The 22686-nt window shown below is 42.0% G+C and overlaps 1 protein-coding gene across 7 annotated transcripts in view; it reads left to right on the forward strand.

Annotated features, from left to right (window-relative positions):
• The window catches only part of tp53bp1 (tumor protein p53 binding protein, 1), a 36239-nt gene extending 13564 nt beyond the window's left edge, over window positions 1-22675 (forward strand). For 3 of the 7 annotated variants that reach the window (XM_033617896.2, XM_033617852.2, XM_033617864.2), the window contains exons 11-29: window positions 50-234; window positions 733-1879; window positions 2176-2292; window positions 2372-2563; window positions 2685-2751; window positions 3003-3095; window positions 5163-5436; window positions 6612-6680; window positions 6772-6924; window positions 10298-10509; window positions 10836-10985; window positions 11526-11923; window positions 12488-12679; window positions 13301-13480; window positions 14448-14636; window positions 14744-14838; window positions 17338-17534; window positions 22136-22272; window positions 22355-22675. In XM_033617896.2, coding sequence (XP_033473787.2) covers window positions 50-234; window positions 733-1879; window positions 2176-2292; window positions 2372-2563; window positions 2685-2751; window positions 3003-3095; window positions 5163-5436; window positions 6612-6680; window positions 6772-6924; window positions 10298-10509; window positions 10836-10985; window positions 11526-11923; window positions 12488-12679; window positions 13301-13480; window positions 14448-14636; window positions 14744-14838; window positions 17338-17534; window positions 22136-22272; window positions 22355-22539 — 4232 coding nt within the window. In that variant the 3' untranslated portion in view covers window positions 22540-22675. The remainder of the gene's footprint in view (window positions 1-49; window positions 235-732; window positions 1880-2175; window positions 2293-2371; window positions 2564-2684; window positions 2752-3002; window positions 3096-5162; window positions 5437-6611; window positions 6681-6771; window positions 6925-10297; window positions 10510-10835; window positions 10986-11525; window positions 11924-12487; window positions 12680-13300; window positions 13481-14447; window positions 14637-14743; window positions 14839-17337; window positions 17535-22135; window positions 22273-22354) is intronic. The other 4 variants (XM_033617875.2, XM_078173280.1, XM_033617886.2 and 1 more) reach the window with 3 other exon arrangements.
• The last annotated feature ends 11 nt before the right edge of the window (window positions 22676-22686 follow it).

The following is a 22686-nucleotide window of genomic DNA, read 5'->3' on the forward strand; positions in this document are numbered from 1 at the left end:
AACTGGGAGTCAGCCGGCGAACAGAACTAAAATGTGTTTGCTTTGTCAGGTGCTGATGAACCGATGGATACTTCGCTGCCTCCAGAGGACCGAGCAGGAGAGAAAGATGAGCCGATGGAAACAGAAGCTGCCTCTAAGCCACACCCGTCCGCCTCTACACCTGTATCCCAGAATTCCCCTGGTTTTGTGTTAGAGCGAACTCTCTCTTTACCGTCCCAACCAGAGTTCTCTCATGTATGTATTACTTTTCTTTTCTCATTTTTAATGACTCATCACTGAGTTTTAGATTAATCAGTTATTGTTGATTAAGGTGTCAGAAAACAGAGAATATTGACTCTCACAGTTTCCCAGAACCCAAAGATATTCAGTTAGATCTTCTGTATGTGACATTCAGAGCATTAATATAGCAGCAAACCGCTGTTTGCTATGTTAAGATATGGTGGTGTCATGAAATCATGTTCTGTGTGTGTGTGTTGGAATCTGAGCAGCTTTAAATCATGTACAAAGGAAAACTGCTGCACTTAAAGATATTCCAAAATAAGAATTTTGGAATATCTTTAATTGACGACGTCACTTTAGGCTCTGGGAAATTAAAGGAGTTATACGTTACTATTTTTGAAGATCTTTTAGGCAAGTTAAACAGTTAATTGTAAAAAATAATCCACAGGTTAATCGATGATAAACCTTTCATTTCATGATATTCTATGTGTGTGTTTTCTTCTGTTTCCTCAGGACATGTTTGTCCCGACGCAGAGTCAGGACGCCCCACAGCAGTCAGATAAGAAGACAGTATTGTCGCCACGTGAGACGCAGTCTCAGCAGCTGGAGTCAGCTGCTTTCACTTTGCCTTTGCAGCTCTCTGTGAATACGCAGAGCAGCAGCCAGGTTCAGAAGGCCTCAGCACAGATTGAGGAGGACAGTCAGGCCACACAGATCGAGGAACTGGAAGAGCCGCCCGGCGTCGACACCAGCGACTCTGCGATTTCACATCAGAGGAGCGAGAGCAATGGCGTCCCTTCAGAATCACAAACTGCAACCAGCTCCAAAGCTTCCATCTCTGCTGAGTCACCAAAGCATCACAGCGAATGTGCCAGGAACGAGCCGTCCAGTCTGTCGCAGAAGTCTGATGTGCACAAAAAGACTTCTCTGAATGTAGAAAATGTGAATGTAAAAGACAGTAAGAGTGAGAGCAAAGAGGCGAGCGCCGCTGACGTGGTGTCTTGCTCTCAAACAAAGCTCGATGCCTCTGATGTGACTGTGAACAGCTGCGTGCAGGAGACCCCACCGGACACCACACCCCACAGTCTGCCCTCCCAGTCTATGATCTGTCAGACATCTCCTGTGGACGTGACGAAGACTTCTGTAGACTCGAGGAAGGAGGGAGACACTGCGAAGAGTCCGTCCATAAAATCATCTTCACAGAAGAGTGGAGTCGTTGGTAACAGTCAAACAGATAAAGTGAAGCAGAGTGAAGTAGATGAGGAGGTGGTGGTGATGGAGGAGGAGGAGGAGGAGGAGGAGGAGGGGGAGGGGGAGAGCACAATGGGAGGCGGGGCCTCAGCAATGGCCCTGGCCCTCTCTCAGAGCCAGGTGCAGTCTCCGGAGCCCATGGAGGAGGAGAGTGAAGACAGAGGGGAGGACAGCATCATTGTCGTCACAGACAGCGACAGAGACTCCCAGCTTCCTCAGAAAGATGTGACATCACAGTCAAAGACCAACAGCTCCCAGCCAATCAGGGACAAAGTGTCCGTCTCCACTAACGGCCATGAGTCCCAGACAAAGAAGTTACACACAGCTCCTGATAGGCTCTCCCAGACTGAGAAGGCGGGGCCTGAACCAGAGGGCCTCAAAGACAAGAGCCTGAGTGACAGCTCGGGAGGTAAGCTGATATACTGTACAGCCCTTTTTACACAGAGATGGTGCTACAACGGTGCTCCAAAGTCCCACCTTCATGTCACCTTTGAATTGATGCTTCTAGTGTGACATATAACATACACCTTTGTCTTTGAGTTAGCCGCTAACTGCTAGCAGCTCTTTTTAAAAATCTCCTGCAGTGGGTTGTACACACGTCATCAAAACGTTACATAGCAAATACCAAGGCCGAGGAGTGAGAGACACATCTCTGAACGATGCACTCAAGTAGATCTGATTCTAATTCTGCTTTTTTTATGACAGAAATTTCGTTTCACTTCACGCTTCCTAAAGAAGGGGAGCTGATTGGTCCTGCTGTCGGTGCCACGCCCCCTCTAATCAACCAGCTGAAGCAGACGCTGAGACACAGCACTCCCATCGGTGGGTCGGACAAACCGGAGCTGTAGAAATGTTAAGTATCGTGACGTGATCTGATGTCGAGTTTCTTCTTCTTCTGCAGAGATCACTTCCTTCTCTGAAAAGTCCGGTGTGGCGGGTGATGTCTCTGCAGACGGGGCGATGGCAGCCAGTGACATCGTGTCGGGGGAGAGCGGGGACGACACGACGGAAAAGGGAGACGGGAAGCTGAGTTTGAGGATGAAGCTGGTGACCCCTGTGGAGGAGGGCAGCTCGGAACGCTTCAGCCTGCAGAGTAAGAGCTGCTCCTCCCTCGTACTGTCACACTCGACCCTGGGCGTAGGCTTCTTCTGCGGAGTGATGCTGGGCGCACTCATCGACCTCTCAGTAATACATGTGTAATTTCTATCCCTCAGAGCCAGCACTATCAGAGGAGGATGGATCTGTTGTCAAGGTTACCACCGTTGCCAAGGCTGTAACCAGGTAACCCGGCACTCTCGCTTCATGCACAGTAGCTGAATTCTTTCAGAAGTGTGTCGCTGCCTTTCATTCAGCCTTTAGCGGATGAAACACAGTGAAGGACATTGTTCAGCCTCGACACCTCTCACACAATGGCACCGACACAGTGAGACATTTGTAGATGTGTTTGAGCGTCCTGTCAGATGATCCACAGTCAGAATTATGGAGAATAATTTATTTTTTAGTCCAACTGAAAGTCATGTTTCGTGTCCCAGCAGCCCGTCGGTGTTCAGTCGAGTCAGGCAGGTGCACAGACAGCAGGAGACCAGGGAGGACAGTCAGGCTGGAGGCAACACCACACCTGTCAGGTAAGCACGCTCACCGCTACAGTACAGGAGTACATCTATGAGTTTAATGTAGTGTTAGGCCTTCGATATTAAGCCAAACACTGGACCGGACCAGTATACCGAATTTTACAAGGTGTCCCATTTGACTTAGCAGCATGACACTGTGTCCCAGCAGAGAACTAGCGTCTGACTAATGCGTCACATCAGGTAACACGGGAGCTCTCTGTCCACACTGAAACCATTAAATATGCACCTCTGTTGCACCACGTAAACAAACCGTGTGGCTATCAGCTTAAAAACCAGGGATGGAGGTGAAGCAAATGTTGTCCCCAGATGTACAGAAAGTAAATATCCTCCTGGTCCTGTGAGACTGAATGTAATCTATAACAGGTACCAGGGGAGAAGTCTGCCTTATGCTGACAACAGCATTGTCCCACTTCTGTTAGCTTTGCAGTGTAGTGTGTTAAAGCTGCCATGTTTAGGATTTAAATAGACTTGCATCGATTAACCATTCGTGCTCGGAATCGGGCCGGTTTTCACGTGATCGGCCGTGACCTTCGACCGGCCGGTCAGTCTAAAATATGACGATTTAAAACACCGGTCAAATTTCCACTGCGCCGCATGATTGACATCGCATAACATCAGCAGCGCACATACGCACATGTGCAACTCACGGCTTGGGCGATGTGAGAAAGTGAAACATGGGCAGCTTCTCACCTTAATCATTCACGCACACACATCAAAAGAGAGAAGGAGAAAGTTGTTAATTGTCAGTGTTAAACTGAACTGCGGAGCTCTCACTGCTGCACTGTGCCGCTTGAAACTGACGAGGCGCGCGTCCTGAAGACCTGTGTGAATTTTTCACAGGAGATCACAAATCACATACTTGTTACTTTTAGTAGAACCTGCAGCTGCTCTTAAAAAGTTCGAACTGTTGCATGCAGTCTGCACACAATAGAGACAGACTGCTGTCCCTTAACGTCACACCCTGTACTTTGACCTTGTTGCTTTTATATCTGTTACCTTGGAGATTAAACAAACGCAACTTAGTGAGTTCACCAGAGACGAAGATCAACCCAGAGAGCTTTTTGCAGTGTACGTAGTTTAAAGTTATAACTGCACAGACTGTAGAGTCTGACATGTTATATTTGTGACGGTGAAATTACATCTACAGATCTCTGTTATTGTTATTTTTATAGTTCTGTCCTTTTGTTCTTTGTAATATTTATGATTATTTTGTTCACTTAAACAATTAATATTCCTATTATTACTATTCGACTGGTCATCAGTTACTTGAATGCCCTGTCATCTGTCATTGTGACTTCTGACAGCTGTCAATCAGCTGTCATCTGTTTGCAACTCAGAGGATTGTGGGTCAGAACAGCCAGGAAAGCATGCTGGTTTGCAGACTGCAAAATCAGATCAGATGTAGCAGAACATCCTGGTATTTTTGGCATACTGCATTTGACATACTATGTGTTGGGACATACTAAATCTCTTTCTGGCGTACTGTATAGTGTGGTAGTCTGGGTATTGAACACACAGGAAATTAATGTAGAGTGAACAGTTTTCTGTGGAGCGTCCACAGTCTGACCGTTTGACCAGGCGAAGTATGAATAGCTCTCCCCTGCTGTAATGTATTTTAGGAGACAGAAATAGGTCCACTTGCGTGTGTGTGTGTGTGTGTGTGTGTGTGTGTGTGTGTGTGAGAGAGACAGAAAGAGAGAAACCTACTTTTGGAGTCTGGAGGTGGGATGGTTATTTTTTGCATATTCTCTGGGGACATGAGGAGCGTTAGATAGTTTTTGTCCTCCTGCTTTGACAAAGTGTGTCTGTTTCACAAAATGTCCTCTGCAGCAGTGTTAATTTGGGAAACTATTTCAGATTTAGTCTTTATATGAAAATGCTTATTAGCACTTATTTGTTGCAGTTAACAGTTCAGAGAGCTGTGCTGTTTGCATGACAAGACAAAAGGTCTGCTGTTAGCCACAGTTTATTTAAATAGATTTGAATATTGGCACCTATTTATGTCGTCAGTCTGCCAGACGTCCCGGAGCATCACATTTGTACCTGTTAATATGTTTACAGAGGGGAGCTGTTCGCCTCCCCACAGAGGAGCTCCCAGGAGTCCTCGCTGGGATGCAACAGCCTCCCGAATAGCCAATCAGAGGCTTTACCACAGGAAGTGTCAGCAGCACCTCAGGAGACCACCAAGGATGCCCCCGGCCCTGCTGAGCAGACCGAGGAGAGACGAGGATCACCTCAGTCTCCAGAGACACCCACCCTGAACAGGACGGATGGCCGACAGAGGATTCCTCAGCAGGCCGCCGACAACACCATCACCTCCAGTCCGTCCAACAAGGTCAGTCACTTCCTGTGAACATCTGATGCTCGCCACAAGAGTGCTAATGTAGATGGTGGATTTTCCAATTTGTCATGTTCATACTGACGAGTTACTGAAGATAGTTATTACGTTATGTTATGTGGCTCAGTGCCCTCTTTATCTCCACAACATATGTAGTAGGGGGAGGAGTCAGACATCCTGAGGGAGCTTGGAGTAGCTCCTTCCTGTTGAAAGGGGTCAGTTGAGGTGGTTCAACATCTGATCAGGATCCTCCTGGGCGCCTCCTGTTAGAGGTGTTCCAGGCACGTCCCACTGGTAGGAGGCCCCGGGGCAGACCCAGAACACACTGGAGGGATTATATATCTCATCTGGCCTGGGAACACTCCCGGATCCTCCAGGAGGAGCTGGAAAGTGTTACTGGGGAGAGGGACGTCTGGGGTGCTTTGCTTGGACTGCTGCCCCCGCGACCCGGCCCAGGAAAAGCGGATGAGATGGATGGATGGATATTTCAATCTGCTCTGTTGCAGTCTCTCAGTCACTGCCACAAATATCATGTTTTAAACAAGCACAGAAGTTTTACAGCTAATAGCAAGTTGTTACTAACAAGCTGAAACAACAACACCTGTTTATGACTGACTGTTTAGCTCAGTTGTGTCTCAAAAAATAACCTGTGGTCATGTGACCTGCATGCAGTGATTCTCCTCAGCAGAGGGAGCAGCAGAGTGGACAGGAGGACTGATAGTGACTGATGTCTGTGTTCTTTATTCTTTCTAATCTTCACTCAGTCTTGTGATGTCAGGAATATGATTTATTTTATTGACATTTTAGATTTGTTTCTGGTGAGATACCGAGTTTATATTGTGATTTAATGTTTTAATGTTACTGTTGCTGCTCTAGAAACAACATTTTGTTGTAAAATATTCAGTATTATCCCTGTTCTGAGTTTATTCTTTTTCTTTTTTAAATAACTGCTTGTAAAATTTACAGCATAAGTTCTCTGAGAGTCTCTGCAGCAAAAATTTGTGTTGTAACTGAAATATCCCCAATCAAATCGATACTGAATCAGGAAATCAGTGGTGATACCCAGCCCTGCAAACAACTAAGCTGATGTTCAGGGCTTAGGTTTTTTAGTTTTTGACAGATGAGACTAAAGTGTTAGCAGAGTGTTGATGTCTGTGTCCTGTGTGTCTCAGCTCCGTCAGCGGACAGTCTCCCAGCAAACGAGCTTTGATGCACCAGGGCTGCGCTCTCCAGCCGGCAGGGTAGGGACACTCATGTTAATGGAGCGGGACTCATTCTGCTTATATTGGTGCAAAGTGTCCCGCTGACACTTGTGCATTTTTGTCTGTAAAGGGTGAACCAGAGTCTCAGCCCTTCAGAAGAACCACAGGCCCCTCCCACCGCAGACACGTGCGCACCATCCAGGAAGTGCGGACCACCGTCACGCGCATCATCACAGACGTGTATTATGAGGACGGCAAAGAGGTGGATCGCAAAGTCACGGAGGTAACTGACAGATTTCTCATTTCTCTGGAAGAGTTATTAAACTTAACTAGCAATTAGAAATCTTTGAGGGGTGGGTGTCGCCAGAGCAGTCTCCTGTCCTCTGTCAGATAATGTGCCATTATGGTCACATATGAATCCACTGACCTTGAAGTCCAGGGGCCGTATTCACAAACACTCACAGAGCTCCTAACTCAGCCTAAAAGATTTTAGTAAGATAAGATAAGATAAGATAAGATACACCTTTATCGATCCCATAATTGAGAAATTCCAGTGTTACAGCAGTCAAGGAGAAAGTCAGATTAAAGATTTCAAATTTAAACTTAAAAAACTTAAATAACTAGGCATGCAAATAAGTACAAAAAATACAAGAGACAGTGATAAATAACAATGACAACAATAATAATAATAATAATAATAAAAATAATAGGAAGTGGATAATAATGAGCAGCAGTGAATGAAAATGACCAGTGGATAAGGTGCAAGTGATTGTATGTGCAAAAACAGCAGACTGCTGTGGTGTCTATTAAGTGTCCATAGTGTCCCTAAAGTGTCCATGGTGCAGTTTACTGTGAGCAGTGCTGGTTATGTAGCCTGACAGCAGCAGGCAGGAAGGACCTGTGATAGCGTTCCTTCACACACTTTGGGTGAATCAGTCTATCGCTGAAGGAGCTCTCCAGAGCTTTTATCTCCTCCTGCAGAGGATGGGAGTCATTAGTCCTCAGAGATGACGGCTTGCCTGTAAAAGATGGCTGATGCCACCACAGTGTCAAAGAAGGTCTTCAGGAGCGCCCCCTGCACTCCAAAAGACCTGAGCCGCCTCAGCAGGTAGAGTCTGCTTTGGCCTTTCCTGTACAGTGCTGTTATGTGATCGGTCCAGTCCAGTTTATTGTTAAGATGAACACCCAGGTACTTATAAGATGTCACCATCTCAATGTCATTTGCCTGGATGTTCACCGGTGTTGGGGGGAGGAGTCTGCGCCTGCGGAGATCCACCACCAGCTCTTTGGTTTTCCCCGCGTTGATCTGAAGGTAGTTCCTCAGGCACTGGTCCACAAAGTCCTGGTTCAATTCTCTGTACTCCCTGTCACCCCCATCTGTGATGAGGCCGACTATGGCAGAGTCATCAGAGAACTTCTGCAGATGACAGGTGGGGGTGAAAAGTCTGCAGTGTAGAGGGTGAAGAGGAACGGTGCCAGCACCATCCCCTGTGGGGCCCCCGTACTGCAGACAACCAAGTCCGATACACAATCCTGGGTCCTGACATACTGCGGCCGGTCCGTGAGGTAGTCCAGGATCCAGGATGTGAGGTGATTAGCCACCCCTATGTGCTCCAGTTTGTCCCTCAGAAGCGCAGGCTGTATGGTGTTGAAAGCGCTGGAGAAATCAAAGAACATGATTCTCACAGAGCTTCCAGGCTTCTCCAGGTGATGAAGAGCTCTATGCAGGAGGAAGATGACGGCGTCGTCCACCCCAATGCCAGGCTGGTAGGCAAACTGCAGCGGGTCCATTGAAGGGCCTACTGCGGGGCGGAGACGAGATAGGACCAGGCGCTCCAGAGTCTTCATGAGGTGTGATGTTAATGCCACCGGTCTGAAGCTGCTGAAGTCCTTGGGGTGCGGAGTCTTGGGCACAGGTACCACGCAGGATGTCTTCCACAGCTGTGGTTCTCTCCCCAGCCTCAGGCTCAGGTTGAAGATGGTTTCAACTATCCTGCAGAGTTGGTCTGCGCAGGACTTCAGGAGCCTGGAGCTGATGCGGTCTGGACCTGCAGCCTTCCTCGTCTTTATCTTCCTCAGCTGATCTCTCAGGTGAGGATGAGGGGGTTGCAGCCGTGATGTCTGGGCCAGGGGAGGGGCAGACTGATCAAATCTATTGAAGAACAGATTCAGATCATTCACCCACTGCTGGTCGCCTCTGGCCTGGGAGTCTGGTTGTTTGTGTCCTGAGTTTTCAGACCTCTCCAGACTCCGCTGACGTCGCTCTGCTGTAGCTGTTCCAAGGAGTCCTAACTTAGGAGTGATTTAGGAAAGTTCTCAGAGCAACTCTGAGCAAGGACGAGACAGAAACTTTTACCTCAGTGAGGAGGTGTGGGCAACACTGTTGCTGGGTGTGATGCATTCTTTTACCACATGTGATTGGTTGTCACAAACACGCCCCTTTGTGACCCTGTAAGGTGAGGACACCCGGTGGCGATGAAAAGAACTGCTGACTGTGAAAGTGTTGTCTTCGTTAGTGTGATCGCTGCTGATGGAAGGTTGAGACAGACTCACCTCATCACTGCTGCACTGATGTGTTTTTACAGTTTTCCAAATAATGATCATTTCATTTCCTGGCGTTAGCTTTAGGTGGGAAATGTGTGCGTATCCCTAATTGTTTCCACCGTTTTCTCCTCTGATTCAGGAGCCTCTTAAAAGTCCTCCTCCCTGCTCCTAACATTTTTTCACCTTAGTAGCTCTTTGAAGGTCTGAGATGCTCTGTGAATAACTTTTATTTTCACAAGGACCTAGTCTTGATTTTAAGGGGAAATTCTAAGAAAACGTCACAACTCTAAGAATTTTCTTAGAATTTCATCACCAGGAGCGACTCAAGGAAGCTTTGTGCATCACAAGTTATCGCCACCCTTCCTGCTGTACCTCAGATTCCTCAGCTTTATGCTTCATTTCTCTGTAGAGCTTGGGTACGGCCGTGTCTGTGAAAAAACGTGGGGGCGGAGTCACATATCTGGGTTCACCTGTTTTTAGCATGTAGCAAAAGCTGTGGTTTTCAACAGCGCTGCATGGACGCAGATCTTTATACAGGAAGCAGGTGATGGACTGTGTCTCAGCTCTCTCACAGTTGGATGGTAGTTTTGTCGAGCTAAGTGTGTCCAGTGTTGGTTGATTCTTCTGTGGAGCAGGTTTAGCGTTAGCTTGGCTGTTAGCAGCTAAAGCTATCTCTGGACGGTGGAGTGTGAGGTGAGCCCTAATGTTCGAAGTATTCCCAGAGTGTTTTTTTTCTCAGATGACACTGCTGTAAATCACGTGTGTCACATCCAAGTCCTCCTCCTGTGTGAAAAAATCTAATATAGTTCCAGATGTCTGATTTATACGCAGATGTCACATTTCTGATTTCTGTCTCTGGTGCCTCCATCTTTGTTTTGATGAACTTCCTGCTGACCTCACAAGGAAACAACATCAGCACCATCTAGTGGACCAAAAGTTGTATTAAAATGTGTATTTGTAAAAAAAAAAAATGTATATCATTAAAGATTGATACTATCGATATAATATCACCATGCAAAATATCGCGATACTATGCTGTATCAATTTTTCCCCCACTCCTAAAATCTTCCTGACTTTAAAATGAATGTGATCACTTTTTTGATTGTTACCAGGAGAACGAGGAGCCAGTGGTGGACTGCCAGGTGTTGGACAGCGACATCTCCCCGTACCGCACAGGAAGCAGCTCTGTGACCTCCGGTGACCTCGCTGACATCAGTTCTTTGTCGTCCAAGGCGTCCAGCCTGCAGCACAGCTCTGGAGGAACCAGCAGCAGCGGCTTCACCAGGCCGGACTTCATCATGCCGCCCAGCCGAGGGGTCTTCAGGTACCGCCTCCACCTCACACTGCCGCTCAGCGCTCACTGTTTCTCCTCAGTGTTTCCTGTATAGTCTCTCTGCTGTGTCTGTCTGTGTCTGTCAGTACTAGCTGCATACTGTGTCACTCCTTCTTCTTCTTTGACTTTCTAACACCCTGATATTTCTCAGTGATTCACTGATCCCTGCCTGCTTCAGGTGCAGGTTGCTCACAGGCATCAATCTGGGGTCATCAGACGCCCTCGTTCAGCGGGGAGCTTTTGATTTTGAGAGTCGCCCCAGATCAGTGCCTGCTGCAACCTGACCGGCTCCGTTCGTCCCCTCTGTGTGTCTGCAGTCCCAGGAGGGGAGGCGGGCATCAACAGAGGGGTCACAGGGGTCAAAGGGTAGGGTCAGTGGTCACGGTGAAGTCCCGGGCCTTCGTCCCGCTGTCCCCAAGAGGAAGGGCTAGAAGGGGCCGACCCCCGTCCCGCTCCTCCCCGTCCAGGTGAGTCCTCGCTGAGGCTCGCCTGCACTCAGAGAACCCATGGATGAGGCAGCAGAAACAGGCAAACTGCTTCAACCTGCACCACCCACACTGTCTCTAACAACACCTTCCTCCTTCCACTCATCTTCTCACTCACAGCTGCAACTAACCACTCACTCCAGTAGTCATTAATTTGTTGATTGATTTCTTAAGTGATCATGTTTTTTTTCTGTAAATATGAAAAATGTGAAAACATTCATCAGTCTCTCAGAGCTCAGCGTGACGACTTCACGTTGTTTTTTTTTTTCTGGCCAAAACATCATAAATGACGTGTCAGAATCCTCACGCCTGAGAAACGAGAGAAAGTTTTTGTCAATAAATGAGCTGATCAAATCATCAGTTATCAAAATTGTTGATAGATTTTCCGTCAATCTGGCAGTTAAAACTTTTTCAAAATGTTATGTTAAATTAAAGATGGATAGACGTTGAGGAGAAAGTGTATGTTAAAATTCTCGCCAGATGCCACCTGTTGTCTGAACAGATTCTGTTTCTCTCTCGAAGGGGAGGTGGTGTCGGCTCGCTGCAGAGGCTCAGCGCTCACGGCCTGCCTCATTCGTCCTCAGAGGATGAGCCCTACACCCGCATGCTCCCCCCACGCCTCCCCGTCAGCCCCACAGACGGCGAACTCCCCAGCCACTCCGACTCCCTCAGGTCTTCGCCGGAGGAGGCGAGCTCGGTCGGAAGCAGCTTCGTCGGGCTGCGGGTGGTGGCCAAGTGGTCGTCCAATGGCTACTTCTACTCAGGCCGCATCATCAAAGACGCCGGGGAGGGGAGGTTCCGCCTGCGGTTTGACGATGGCTACGAGTGTGAGGTGGCGGGGAAAGACATCCTGCTGTGTGATCCCATCCCTCTGGAGACGGAGGTCACCGCTCTGCTGGAGGACGAGTACTTCAGCATAGGTGAGGAAGAAGAGTGCGGGCATGAAGGGATTAAAACAACTCTGAGCCCAGATCAGACTGTTATATTGTGATGCTGCAACAACTGATGCCATCACACACGCCATCGGTTGCGTCAAGGCGAAATCCTGCGTCATATACCTTTTAAATTTAACTTTCATAAAATGTATAGTGTCAAGATGTGTGACCATTGACCGTATCTGTGTGTGATGCTGCAGTAATGACATAAAGTTTTAGGGTTAGAAGGATGACTCTGCTGCCTAATTAATTGTTACGGAAACAGTGTATTTAAAAGATATTTTGGGTGCCTGCTGATTTTTTAACTGTTTTAAAGATGATTCTTCAAACAAATTCTAAATCTGTTTGCAGCAGCTGATCACAATATCGCCAAGTTTTTTCTTTGCAAATAAGAAATATGTGTAGCTCCCCCTCAAACCACCCTGACATCAGTGTTCCTGCTGTACGTGTGTGTGCTCTGTTTGTTCCTGTATGTTGTTAGTCATTTTTACAAAAGGCTGCTACTGATTGTCCCTGTGTGTGTGTTTGTGTGTGTGTGTGTGTGTGCAGGTGTGGTGAGGGGCCATAAAACGGAGGGGCAGGATCTTTTCTACTGTGTGGAGAGGGACGGTCAGAAGCAGTGGTACAACAGGACGGCGGTCATCCTGTCTCTGGAGCAGGGGAACAAGCTGAGGGAGCAGCACAGCCTCGGGCCCTACGAGCCCTCCACTCCGCTCGCCAAGGCCTCCGACATCAGCCTCGGTAAGACCCCCTCTCACCTCAAGATATCTGAATGACAATGGGTCCTGTGGGTCCTCATGAGTCTCCCCTTTACAGACATGTACACTTTGTTAGTCCCCCTCAGTTTGGGGCACAAACTATGCACTTTTTTGTGTGCAGTGTTTATTACAGATTTATGACTGGCATCTCAGATTGATCTTGAGGTTCCCAGCTGTCAGATGATGTACACCACTTCTATGTGACATACTGTTGACCTACTGTCTCCCCCAAAAAAGACTAGAATGGGTCTACAGTCTGTGGGTCTCAGAGGGGTCATTGCCTGCTGCTGTTTTGTCTCTTCGACCACACTGTTGCAGCTCTGATTTGAAATAAATAAATCTAAACGTCAGGATCACAGAGTGAATTTCTTTACATTCATTTGAGTCCCAATCAAAACAGTCGGGTAAGAATTGATTCACCTCGTTTATACAGACTTTAAAACTGTTGTGAAATGCAAAATGATGAAACTTTAAACCTGCGATTAACTACTGATTAATTGTGATTTAAAAAATTGTTTGACAGCTGTTTTTATTAATCTCATGAACCTCTTGTTTCCCCGTGCTGTGGACTCATAATAGAAACTGCTGTTGACGTTCTCCTCAGATAACCTGGTGGAGGGGAAGAGGCGGCGCAGAGGAGCCCCCGGAGCTCAGAACACTCCCAACCGCAGCTCCTCCAGCAGCCCCCGGAGCCCTGGCCCCTCCGGCAAGAGGAAACTGATGACCTCAGAGGACGGCAGGGCGCCAGCCAAGAGGGGCCGCAGGGGCCTGGGCGCCAGAGCTGGTACGGAGCCCCAGTGACCAAAACTGTGATGGGTGGAGGTGGGGATGGGGGGAGTGATTTCAGGGTTTGCAGTGTTTGTTTGTTCCTTTTTTTAACATGAGGATTTCAGTGTTTTTCAGTTTTTATCTCAGACTGTTTTAACTACAAACTTCAAAATTAATCTTCTCTGTAATTTTATCAATCGACAAGTTGGTTTTAGATTTTAAACTTATTGTATTATTTTCTTGTTAATGAACTTTGATATTAAAATTTTAAGGTTTTTATAAAGCAGTTTTTAAACAGCTTTTTGAAAAATGATTTGTTATCATTGTATTTAATGGTGCATTGAGCATGTGAACATTTTAATTCTTGTTGAAGTGATGATTGTGGGATCTCAGATTGTTTCTCTTGTTTGATACGGAGTCAGTAATGTCTGATTTTTGTTACTGAGCATGACTAAGACATTGAGGACAGTGCGTGTCCATCCTGCTGTCTGCCGGCTGCTGCTGAGGCTGACTTGGTAACTAATAACGCCCCTGGTGTTGGTCCACAGGTGGAGGGAAGATGTAGTGTGTGTTTCTCTAAAGTCATGGGTGGATTTACTTTGAGAATGATTTTAATACAGTTTATATATGTGTTGAATATGTGTATAAACTGTATATTAGATGCTCACACGGTCGGTTCAGCCAAAGTACAGAACAGTCTTCTCATTTACGTCTGCTTTGATGCAGGTAGAGTTGATTATTTTTGATTTCCAAGTAACAGAAACATTTTTGGATCCAAAGAACAAAGTCTTTAATAAGAATTATTACAGAAATCTCAGCAGATAAAACACAAACATTCTTCAGGACCAGATATAAGAGAGAAACTTTTTTTTGTAATTTGGATGAACCGATGTTTTAAAGTCTTTAATTTTGTCTGACGTCTTCGCTCGCTGTCTTTGTGCTTTAACACCTGTGTGTGTGTGTGTGTGTGTTTGTGTCCACAGCTCAGCGGGTCGGTGTGTGTAACACCTCCGGCAGCGGCACAGATCTGCCCGGTCAGTCCTGTGACGTGATGGAGACTCACGGCCCACTGCCTCAGAACACGACTCTCTTCATGGGCTTCGCCTTCATGCTGACCGCCTCGTCTGAGGTCGACCGGCTGACCAACAAGCACACCAGCGACGATGAGGACGGTGAGGCAGAGAGTGACACACACTGAGGATTATTGTACACACTAGCTACAGCATGTTGAACCAGCTGAAACCTCCTGTGATGATGGTAGATTAATTTTTTCGAACAGATTACGTGGAGACGGGTCCGTATAACAAAGCGTACACAGAGTCTCAGCTGCAGGCGGGTGGAGGCTTCGTCCTGCCCGACTTCAATGAAGAACAGGTCAGTGCTCCGAGAAGACCGCAGCTACCAATCAATCTTTATTTATATAGCAGCTTTCACACAGGTCAGAGCAGTTCAGATGACTGACAAGCCGATTATAAGACAGAACACATGTGGGACAAATAAACAACATAAAAAAAGACCAAAAGAATTAAACTGTTTAGGACCAACACACACAAAACAAAAACAATACTGAAAATGTATTAAAATAGGTTAAAAAGCTATGATAACAGCAACAGTAAAACAGAGTGGCATAAAAAATGGATTTAAGAATGAGATAACATAGATAAAAAATCAAAACAAGAATAAAATCTGATAATAAAACAGATTTAAAATTTATAATGATAATAATAAAAACTAGAAACAATGGATTAAAAAACTAAGACAAAAGAAATCAACGAGGGATTTAAAAAATGTAATGATCATATAAAATATAAATGAAATAAAATAGATTTAAAATCTGTAATACTAATAAAATAGCTAAACAAAGATGCTAAAAATGAGATAAAAACAACAGACAGAATCAGGATAAAAATATATATAATATTTATACAAATGATTTAAAGAAAATAAAACAATACAAAAAGATTTGAAATCTATAATAATAATAATAATAATAAAATAGCGAAATAAAAATTAACCTAAAAACTAGATAAATCAGATTAATAAACAAAAGCATATATAATCAATGAGGCATTAAAAATATAATCATAATATAAATATAATAAAAGAATAAACAGATTTAAAATTTATAATGATAATAATAAAAACTAGAAACAATGGATTAAAAAACTAAGACAAAAGAAATCAACGAGGGATTTAAAAAATGTAATGATCATATAAAATATAAATGAAATAAAATAGATTTAAAATCTGTAATACTAATAAAATAGCTAAACAAAGATGCTAAAAATGAGATAAAAACAACAGACAGAATCAGGACAAAAATATATATAATATTTATACAAATGATTTAAAGAAAATAAAACAATAAAAAAAGATTTGAAATCTATGATAATAATAATAATAATAATAAAATAGCGAAATAAAAATTAACCTAAAAACTAGATAAATTAGATTAATAAACAAAAGCATATATAATCAATGAGGCATTAAAAATATAATCATAATATAAATATAATAAAAGAATAAACAGATTTAAAATCTATCATACTGATAAAACAGCTAAACAAAGACTAGACTAAAAATTTGATAAAATAGATCAAAATGAATAAGATGGACAAAATAAATAATATCAATGGAATAGAATAAAATATAAGAACAGAAATACAATAAAAAAGTGAATGAGTGATATAAATAATGTTTTTGTTGTGGTGCTCTGCTCAGATCTGACACCGTCTGCCCTCAGCTTCACCTCTCTGAAGCTCCGTGCACTGAGGCGGCGCTGTAGGCAGCATGACGCTTTGGTTCCCAAGAACCACCAGGAGACAGTAATGTTATATTTGTAGGTTCAAAAAATGGAGCCAAATTCACAATATGTAGAATATTACTAGACATTTCTGTCTTGTAAAAATACGAAAAACATCTTTTTATAATAAGAAACTTTGAATGTTATCACCTGATACTGAGCAGGTTTTTTTTCCTGGCATGGAAGCACTATGCTTCTGTAACAGTTTGACAAAAAACACAACTGACCAACTGTAGGTCCATTTAAAAAAAAATGTATCAGACATGTGTCAAGACCTATAAATCCTCCAACTTCTTGTGAATAAAAAAAAAAAATAGGATTAATGGCTAAAAAATGTGTCAGTATTGCCTTCGGTACTTTTACAACCCAAATAATAACAGGTCATTTCAACCCTCACTGCATTTATTGAAGAACCTGAAACTTTATTTTCTGTCAGTCTGCATCTTGCTTCAGTGTCTTCCAAAATTTTATGAAAAGCTAAAATGTCTGTCACACAACACACTACAGCTTTGTCTTTTTTTCACTTAAACTTTTATTAAAACAATTTTTGTAACACTGTCATGTCACTAACAACAGCATAGTAAAATAATACAAACATAATAAGAGCCAATGACACAAAAACTGCTCAGATGAAAACACATTTTTACAGCCTTGAGGATTAGAGGATTTATTTATTATTATTCCAGCCCAGCCAATCAGATCCTTCCATGAGAACTCCCCCCAGGTTCATGAATTAGTGGTTAAACGGTGTATCTTCTACATACTGTGCCAATCTTTGTCTAACATTCCGACGTTGAGTTCTTTCTCCCATTTTATCTTGATATATTTAGCTGAGTGTTTGTCATTTGTGTTCAGTCCTCAATATAGTGCCGAAAATTAATACTGCTTAATAATAATACTGCAGTGCTATCATGTTTATTCTTACATTTTTTTATTGTTTTCACATTCATGCAGCTCTGATAGCATGTAGTTTACGATGTGGTTTATGTGATGGTATTTTAATGGTGATAGTATGATGAAGCCCAGCTGAGGCCGCAGTGTGTGACCCTCCTGTCTGGTTCCCTGTTCAGTGTAAGGCAGCGTATCAAAGCCTGCTCATCGCAGACCAGCACTGTCGCACCAGGAAGTACTTGCTGTGTTTGGCGAGTGGTGTGCCGTGTGTGTCACACATCTGGGTGAGGGACTGCTGCAAAGAGAACAAGCTGCTCAACTACAGGAACTACCTGCTGCCCGCCGGCGTAGGGCCGGATGAGGCCATCGTAGAATGGTAAGATACACCTCATTATCATCATCTCTGGTGTCTGTTCTTAAGGTTTCACTGGACGGATCTGGATCTGGGCCCTGATTCAGAGAGCAGCTTGAACAAACTCTGAGACCAACCCTGAACTCTGAGCTGATGAACACTGAGATGGAAAACTCAGAGTTTAATGAACAGGACAGAGTGAAATGGGGTGAGAGAGAGAGAGAGAGAGTGGGGGCTAACATGCAGCGGAGGGTTGCAAGCCGGAATCAAACCTGCAACCGCTGCAGCGAGGCATCACCTCTGTACATGGGGCGCCGGCACTATCCACTACTCTACCAACGCCTCTTCTATGACTTTTTTTCATGATTTTGGACGACATGCTATACTATGACTTTTTTCATGATTTTGGACGACATGCTATACTATGACTTTTTTTCATGATTTAGGACGACATGCTATACTATGACTTTTTTTCATGATTTTGGACGACATACTATACTATGACTTTTTTTCATGATTTTGGACGACATGGTATATTATGACTTTTTTTCATGATTTAGGACGACATACTATACTATATAGCATGTCGTCCAAAATCATGAAAAAAAGTCATAGTATAGCATGTCGTCGAAAATCATAAAAAAAAGTCATAGTATAGCATGTCATCCTAAATCATGAAAAAAAAGTCATAGTATAGTATGTCGTCCAAAATCATGAAAAAAAGTCATAGTATAGCATGTCGTCCAAAATCATGAAAAAAAAGTCATAGTATAGCATGTCGTCCAAAATTATGAAAAAAAGTCATAGTATAGCATGTCGTCCTAAATCATGAAAAAAAGTCATAGTATAGCATGTCGTCCAAAATCATGAAAAAAAAGTCATAGTATAGTATGTCGTCCAAAATTATGAAAAAAAGTCATAGTATAGCATGTCGTCCAAAATCATGAAAAAAAAGTCATAGTATAGTATGTCGTCCAAAATCATGAAAAAAAGTCATAGTATAGCATGTCGTCCAAAATCATGAAAAAAAGTCATAGTATAGCATGTCGTCCAAAATCATGAAAAAAAGTCATAGTATAGCATGTCGTCCAAAATTATGAAAAAAAGTCATAGTATAGCATGTCGTCCAAAATTATGAAAAAAAGTCATAGTATAGCATGTCGTCCAAAATCATGAAAAAAAAGTCATAGTATAGCATGTCGTCCAAAATCATGAAAAAAAGTCATAGTATAGCATGTCGTCCTTAATTATAAAAAAAAGTCATAGTATAGCATGTCGTCCTAAGTCATGAAAAAAACATTATAGTATAGCATGTCGTCCTAAATCATGAAAAAAACATTATAGTATAGCATGTCGTCCTAAATCATGAAAAAAAGTCATAGTATAGCATGTCGTCCAAAATCATGAAAAAAAAGTCATAGTATAGCATGTCGTCCAAAATTATGAAAAAAAGTCATAGTATAGCATGTCGTCCAAAATCATGAAAAAAAAGTCATAGTATAGCATGTCGTCCAAAATTATGAAAAAAAAGTCATAGTATAGCATGTCGTCCAAAATCATGAAAAAAAAGTCATAGTATAGCATGTCGTCCAAAATCATGAAAAAAAGTCATAGTATAACATGTCGTCCAAAATCATGAAAAAAAGTCATAGTATAGCATGTCGTCCAAAATCATGAAAAAAAAGTCATAGTATAGCATGTCGTCCTAAATCATGAAAAAAAGTCATAGTATAGTATGTCGTCCAAAATCATGAAAAAAAGTCATAGTATAGCATGTCGTCCTAAATCATGAAAAAAAAGTCATAGTATAGCATGTCGTCCAAAATCATGAAAAAAAGTCATAGTATAGCATGTCGTCCAAAATCATGAAAAAAAGTCATAGTATAGCATGTCGTCCAAAATCATGAAAAAAAGTCATAGTATAGCATGTCGTCCAAAATCATGAAAAAAAGTCATAGTATAGCATGTCGTCCAAAATCATGAAAAAAAAGTCATAGTATAGCATGTCGTCCAAAATTATGAAAAAAAGTCATAGTATAGCATGTCGTCCAAAATCATGAAAAAAAAGTCATAGTATAGTATGTCGTCCAAAATCATGAAAAAAAGTCATAGTATAGCATGTCGTCCAAAATCATGAAAAAAAGTCATAGTATAGCATGTCGTCCAAAATTATGAAAAAAAGTCATAGTATAGCATGTCGTCCAAAATCATGAAAAAAAAGTCATAGTATAGCATGTCGTCCAAAATCATGAAAAAAAGTCATAGTATAGCATGTCGTCCTTAATTATAAAAAAAAGTCATAGTATAGCATGTCGTCCTAAGTCATGAAAAAAACATTATAGTATAGCATGTCGTCCTAAATCATGAAAAAAACATTATAGTATAGCATGTCGTCCTAAATCATGAAAAAAAGTCATAGTATAGCATGTCGTCCAAAATCATGAAAAAAAAGTCATAGTATAGCATGTCGTCCAAAATCATGAAAAAAAGTCATAGTATAGCATGTCGTCCTAAATCATGAAAAAAGTCATAGTATAGCATGTCGTCCTAAATCATGAAAAAAAGTCATAGTATAGTATGTCGTCCAAAATTATGAAAAAAAGTCATAGTATAGCATGTCGTCCAAAATCATGAAAAAAAAGTCATAGTATAGTATGTCGTCCAAAATCATGAAAAAAAGTCATAGTATAGCATGTCGTCCAAAATTATGAAAAAAAGTCATAGTATAGCATGTCGTCCAAAATTATGAAAAAAAGTCATAGTATAGCATGTCGTCCAAAATCATGAAAAAAAAGTCATAGTATAGCATGTCGTCCAAAATCATGAAAAAAAGTCATAGTATAGCATGTCGTCCTTAATTATAAAAAAAAGTCATAGTATAGCATGTCGTCCTAAGTCATGAAAAAAACATTATAGTATAGCATGTCGTCCTAAATCATGAAAAAAACATTATAGTATAGCATGTCGTCCTAAATCATGAAAAAAACATTATAGTATAGCATGTCGTCCTAAATCATGAAAAAAAGTCATAGTATAGCATGTCGTCCAAAATCATGAAAAAAAAGTCATAGTATAGCATGTCGTCCAAAATTATGAAAAAAAGTCATAGTATAGCATGTCGTCCAAAATCATGAAAAAAAAGTCATAGTATAGCATGTCGTCCAAAATCATGAAAAAAAGTCATAGTATAGCATGTCGTCCAAAATCATGAAAAAAAAGTCATAGTATAGCATGTCGTCCAAAATCATGAAAAAAAAGTCATAGTATAGCATGTCGTCCTTAATTATAAAAAAAAGTCATAGTATAGCATGTCGTCCTAAGTCATGAAAAAAACATTATAGTATAGCATGTCATCCTAAATCATGAAAAAAACATTATAGTATAGCATGTCGTCCTAAATCATGAAAAAAAAATTATAGTATAGCATGTCGTTCTAAATCATGAAAAAAAGTCATAGTATAGCATGTCGTCCTAAATCATGAAAAAAACATAGTATAGCATGTCGTTCTAAATCATGAAAAAAAGTCATAGTATAGCATGTTGTCCTAAATCATGAAAAAAACATTATAGTATAGCATGTCGTCCAAAATTATGAAAAAAGTCATAGTATAGCATGTCGTCCAAAATCATGAAAAAAAAGTCATAGTATAGCATGTCGTCCAAAATCATGAAAAAAAGTCATAGTATAGCATGTCGTCCTAAATCATGAAAAAAAAGTCATAGTATAGCATGTCGTCCTTAATTATAAAAAAAGTCATAGTATAGCATGTCGTCCAAAATCATGAAAAAAAAGTCATAGTATAGCATGTCGTCCAAAATCATGAAAAAAAAGTCATAGTATAGCATGTCGTGCTAAATCATGAAAAAAAGTCATAGTATAGTATGTCGTCCAAAATTATGAAAAAAAGTCATAGTATAGCATGTCGTCCAAAATCATGAAAAAAAAGTCATAGTATAGCATGTCGTCCAAAATCATGAAAAAAAGTCATAGTATAGCATGTCGTCCAAAATCATGAAAAAAAAGTCATAGTATAGCATGTCGTCCAAAATCATGAAAAAAAAGTCATAGTATAGCATGTCGTCCTTAATTATAAAAAAAAGTCATAGTATAGCATGTCGTCCTAAGTCATGAAAAAAACATTATAGTATAGCATGTCATCCTAAATCATGAAAAAAACATTATAGTATAGCATGTCGTCCTAAATCATGAAAAAAAAATTATAGTATAGCATGTCGTCCTAAATCATGAAAAAAAGTCATAGTATAGCATGTCGTCCTAAATCATGAAAAAAACATTATAGTATAGCATGTCGTTCTAAATCATGAAAAAAAGTCATAGTATAGCATGTTGTCCTAAATCATGAAAAAAACATTATAGTATAGCATGTCGTCCAAAATTATGAAAAAAAGTCATAGTATAGCATGTCGTCCTAAATCATGAAAAAAACATTATAGTATAGCATGTCGTCCTAAATCATGAAAAAAAGTCATAGTATAGCATGTCGTCCTAAATCATGAAAAAAAAGTCATAGTATAGCATGTCGTCCAAAATCATGAAAAAAGCCATAGCATGTCGCTGTGGAAAGGTTCCTGTTGTAATACATTTAAATTCTCTCTCCCATCAGGCATCCACGCTGCAGCCCGTTCAAGCCTCTGCGGGTCCTCCTGGTGTTTGAGAAGCCGGTGGAGCTTTGGGCTCAGCTGATCACCATGGGTGGAGGTTCTTCAGTCCGACACTTCCAGGCAGACAAGGACAGCTCAGGTACAGACTCCCACCTCAGGATCCACAACATGAAGCCCAAACAATCATTCATCTGACCGTTTGTTCTTCCCTCTGTTTTCAGACATTGCTGCTGGCAAGTATGACGTTGTGGTGACAGACCATGCCTGTCCGCCATTGGTGGAGAAAAACGTGACATCACAGGAAGTCCCACTGGTGTCTCCCGAGTGGATCATCCAGAGCGTCATCCGCGGGGAGCGCCTGGGTTTCCATAGCAAGCCTCAGTATCGCCACGACTACTCCTCATAATCCAAGTCCACATGTGCATACACCTTGGACCATGTTAAATGTTGAGCGTTAGTTCTGTTGCATGCCTCTGCTGTATATACCTTTATCCTGTCTGTTTTTATGGGATAATAAATTGTGACCCTTGTTTCATTTTAAACTGACGTCAGT

Source organism: Epinephelus lanceolatus, chromosome 2 (assembly GCF_041903045.1).
Source record: "Epinephelus lanceolatus isolate andai-2023 chromosome 2, ASM4190304v1, whole genome shotgun sequence".
In the NCBI taxonomy this organism is placed as follows: Eukaryota; Metazoa; Chordata; class Actinopteri; order Perciformes; family Serranidae; genus Epinephelus; species Epinephelus lanceolatus.